This window comes from Chrysemys picta, chromosome 20 (assembly GCF_011386835.1).
Source record: "Chrysemys picta bellii isolate R12L10 chromosome 20, ASM1138683v2, whole genome shotgun sequence".
In the NCBI taxonomy this organism is placed as follows: Eukaryota; Metazoa; Chordata; order Testudines; family Emydidae; genus Chrysemys; species Chrysemys picta.
Window position 1 is genome coordinate 13,749,422 of NC_088810.1, and position 4,019 is coordinate 13,753,440.

The window sequence follows — 4,019 nt, forward strand, 5'->3', positions numbered from 1 at the left end:
GTCTAAAGTAGAGATGAATTGGGCATGTCCCAATTTCTCCAATAGCTCATCTGTGCGTGGCATTGGATAGTTGTCAGGACGAGTTACAGCATTTAGCTTACGGTAGTCCATGCAAAAGCGTATTTCCCCATCTGGTTTGGGAACTAGAACCACTGGAGATGCCCATGCACTCTTAGAGGGGCGGATTATACCCATCTGTAGCATGTCCTGGATCTCCCTTTGTATAGCAGTTTTGGCATGAGGTGACTCCCGGTAGGGTGGGGTTCTAATAGGGTGAGCATTACCTGTGTCAATGGAGTGGTATGCCCGTTCGGTCCATCCTGGAGTGGCTGAGAAAATTGGTGCAAAGCTTGTGCACAGCTCCTTGATCTGCTGTCGCTGCAGACGTCCAAGGGTCATGGAGAGGTTCACCTCTTCCACGCCACCATCCTTTTTTCCTTCGTAGTAGACACCTTCAGGCCACTCCGCGTCATCTGTTTCCTGGGCTGTAAACTGGCAAACGTTTAATTCTCTGGAATAAAAGGGCTTAAGAGAATTAACATGGTATACCTTAGGCTTTATGTTGGAGGTGGGGGAGGCTATGAGATAGTTAACAGCTCCTAGGTGCTCCTGGACCGTGAATGGTCCTTCCCACGACGCTTCCATTTTATGGGCCTGGATTGCCTTTAAGACCATGACTTGGTCTCCTACTTTGAAGGACCGTTCTCTGGAATGTTTATCATACCAGGCCTTTTGCTCTTCCTGAGCATCCTTTAGGTTTTCTTTAGCAAGGGCCAAAGAATGTCGGAGGGTGTTTTGTAGGTTGCTTACAAAGTCTAGAATGTTTGTTCCTGGAGAAGGCGTAAACCCCTCCCATTGCTGCTTCACCAACTGTAATGGCCCCTTAACCTCACGGCCATACACAAGTTCAAATGGTGAAAACCCTAAACTGGGATGTGGTACAGCCCTGTAGGCAAAAAGCAACTGCTGCAACACGAGGTCCCAATCATTGGAGTGTTCATTTACAAATTTACGTATCATGGCCCCCAAAGTTCCATTAAACCTCTCCACCAGGCCATTGGTTTCATGGTGGTAAGGGGTGGCAACCAAGTGATTCACCCCATGAGCTTCCCACAGGCTTTCCATGGTTCCTGCCAGGAAGTTAGTTCCCGAATCTGTAAGGATGTCGGAGGGCCAACCTACCCTGGCAAAAATGTCTGTTAATGCCTGGCACACACTTTTAGCCCTGGTGTTGCTTAAGGGTACTGCTTCCGGCCATCGGGTAGCAAAATCCATGAAAGTCAGTACGTACTGCTTTCCTCTGGGTGTCTTCTTTGGGAAAGGACCCAGAATATCCACAGCTACGCGCTGAAATGGGACCTCAATTATGGGTAGTGGCTGGAGAGGGGCTTTAACCTGGTCTTGGGGTTTTCCCACTCGTTGGCACACCTCACAAGACCGGACATAATTAGCAACGTCCTTGCCCATTCCCTCCCAGTGGAAGGACTTCCCCAACCGGTCTTTGGTTCTGTTCACCCCAGAATGGCCACTGGGATGATCATGGGCTAAGCTCAAGAGCTTTACCCGATACTTAGTGGGAACTACCAACTGCCTTTGAGGATGCCAGTCTTCCTGGTGCCCACCAGAAAGAGTCTCCTTGTATAAAAGTCCTTGTTCTACAACAAACCGGGATCGGTTAGAAGAGCTGAGAGGCGGTGGGGTGCTCCGCACCGCCGCCCAAGCTTTTTGAAGGCTGTCATCTGCTTCCTGCTCGGCCTGGAACTGTTCCCTTGATGCTGGAGACATCAGTTCCTCCTTGGACTGTGGACTGGGGCTTGGTCCCTCTGGAAGTGATGCAGGTGCTGGGGCTGTTTCCATTGACTGTGAACCGCTGTCCGCTGGTGCACTATGTGGTAACTCAGGCTCTGGCTGAGCCTCTTGGGTAGGGTTATCTGCTGCTTCTGCCAGTTCAGGCTCGCTGGTGCCCTCTGGCATTGGAGTTGTAGACGGGTTTGCAAGCGCTGGACTCAGGGCTGGCAATGGTTCTGGTGCTGGTTGCGTTGCCAGTTCCGGTTCTGGGACTGGCTTTGGCTGGGTCTCTGGGATTGGATCCACTACGGCTGTTGCAGTCGTTGGCAGAGGATCCAGTTCCACCACCTTTGTCTGGGTCTCCGGTAACACAGACGGGGCCCTGGTGGACGGCTCAGGAACAGGGATGGGGGTGAAAGCTTGCTTAGCCTGTCTGCGGGTAACTATTCCCACCCTCTTGGCTACCTTCACATGGTTGGCCAAATCTTCCCCCAGCAGCATGGGAATGGGATAATTGTCATAGACTGCAAAAGTCCACATTCCTGACCAGCCCTTGTACTGGACATGCAACGTGGCTGTAGGCAAGGTTACAGATTGTGACACGAAGGGTTGAATTGTCACTGTAGCCTCTGGGTTGATGAGTTTGGGGTCCACTAGGGATTGGTGGATAGTTGACACTTGAGCCCCAGTGTCCCTCCAAGCGGTAACCTTCCTTCCGCCCACTCTCAAGGTTTCCCTTCGCTCCGAGGGTATGAGAGAGGCATCTGGGTTTGGGGATCTTTGGTGTGATTGGGGTGTAATGAACTGTAATCGGTTGGGGTTCTTGGGGCAGTGAGCCTTTATATGTCCCAGTCCATTACATTTAAAACATCGCCCTGCTAAGGTATCACCGGGACGAGGTTGGTTGGTGGAGACTGGTGTGGTGGGGTGAGAAGGCGTCTGGGGTTTCCCTTGGGATGTGGGTGGGGCCTTGGGTTGTCCCCGGTGGTAAGGTTTTGTTTCGGCTTGCCCCTTCTGATATTCGCTCCAACTGCTACTAGTTTTTTTCTTTTCTGCCACCTCCACCCATTGGGCTCCAATCTCCCCCGCCTCAGTTATAGTTTTGGGCTTCCTATCTAGGATGTACCTTTCTATTTCCTCAGGAACACCCTCTAAAAACTGCTCCATTTTTACTAGGGAAAGCAGATCTTCCAGAGATTTAACATTTGCTCCTGATACCCAGGCATCACAATTTTTGTCAATGTGGTAGGCATGACGGGTAAATGACACATCCGGTTTCCACTTTAGGGCTCTGAACCGCCGACGGGCATGCTCGGGTGTTAGCCCCATTCTGAGTCTGGCCTTGTTTTTAAAAAGTTCATAACTGTTCATGTGTTCCTTAGGCATTTCAGCCGCCACCTCTGCTAAGGGTCCACTGAGCTGCGGCCTCAGCTCTACCATGTACTGGTCTGCAGTGATGCTGTATCCAAGGCAGGCCCTTTCAAAATTTTCTAAGAAGGCCTCAGTATCATCGCCTGCCTTGTAGATGGGGAATTTTCTGGGATGGGAAGTGGTACCTGGAGGGGGGTTGTTAGCATTGGCTGGTGCATCCTGCTTAGCCTTTGCTACTTCCAGTTCATGCTTCCTTTCTTTTTCTCTCTCCTCCATCTCTTTTTCTTTCAGCTCCATCTCTTTTTCTTTCAGCTCCATCTCTCTCTTGTGGGCCTCCTCTTTGGCTTTTTCTTCTCTTTCTCTCTGCTCTGTCTCGAGTTTTGTTAATTGAAGCAGTCTCTGATGTTTTCTTTCATTTTCTTCTGCTTCTAGTTTGGCCAGTTCTATTTTGTTAGCTACTTCTTTGGTAGTCATTTTCCTGTTTTCTTGTGCTGGGTAACCCCCTTTGCAGTTGACAAACTGGGAAGCTCTCCGCTCTGGCTGCTGCAGAGTTAACAGTAACTTTCTAACTAGCTACTCCCGAGGATGTAAAAAGAAAAAAAAACAATTCAGCTTGTAAATACCTTTTACCAGTCATTTGCTAATTGAACCCTTCTCTTAACAAAGGACCTGTAAAAAAAAACTTAACACCTCTGCCTTCAGGCAAGGAGAGATAAGATATGCATCTATCTACTTCCAGCTCGGCTTTCCAAGCAGCTAGAAGGAAAAAAAAATCTCACTGGCTTTTGGGTTTAAAATGATCCCACCGCTATTCACCATGTCAGGACTGAGATCCCCACTTTGAACTTTAGGGTACAAAT

General features: G+C 49.6%; 1 protein-coding gene across 1 annotated transcript; it reads right to left on the reverse strand.

Annotated features, from left to right (window-relative positions):
• Positions 1-399: 399 nt before the first annotated feature.
• Positions 400-3,764, reverse strand: LOC135976709 (uncharacterized). The gene is made up of 2 exons (XM_065573844.1): positions 1,183-3,764; positions 400-509 (listed from the first exon to the last, which is right to left on the reverse strand). The coding sequence occupies exons 1-2, from the start codon at positions 3,631-3,633 to the stop codon at positions 504-506; spliced, it is 2,457 nt and encodes an 818-aa protein (XP_065429916.1). The 5' UTR covers positions 3,634-3,764; the 3' UTR covers positions 400-503.
• Positions 3,765-4,019: the final 255 nt, after the last annotated feature.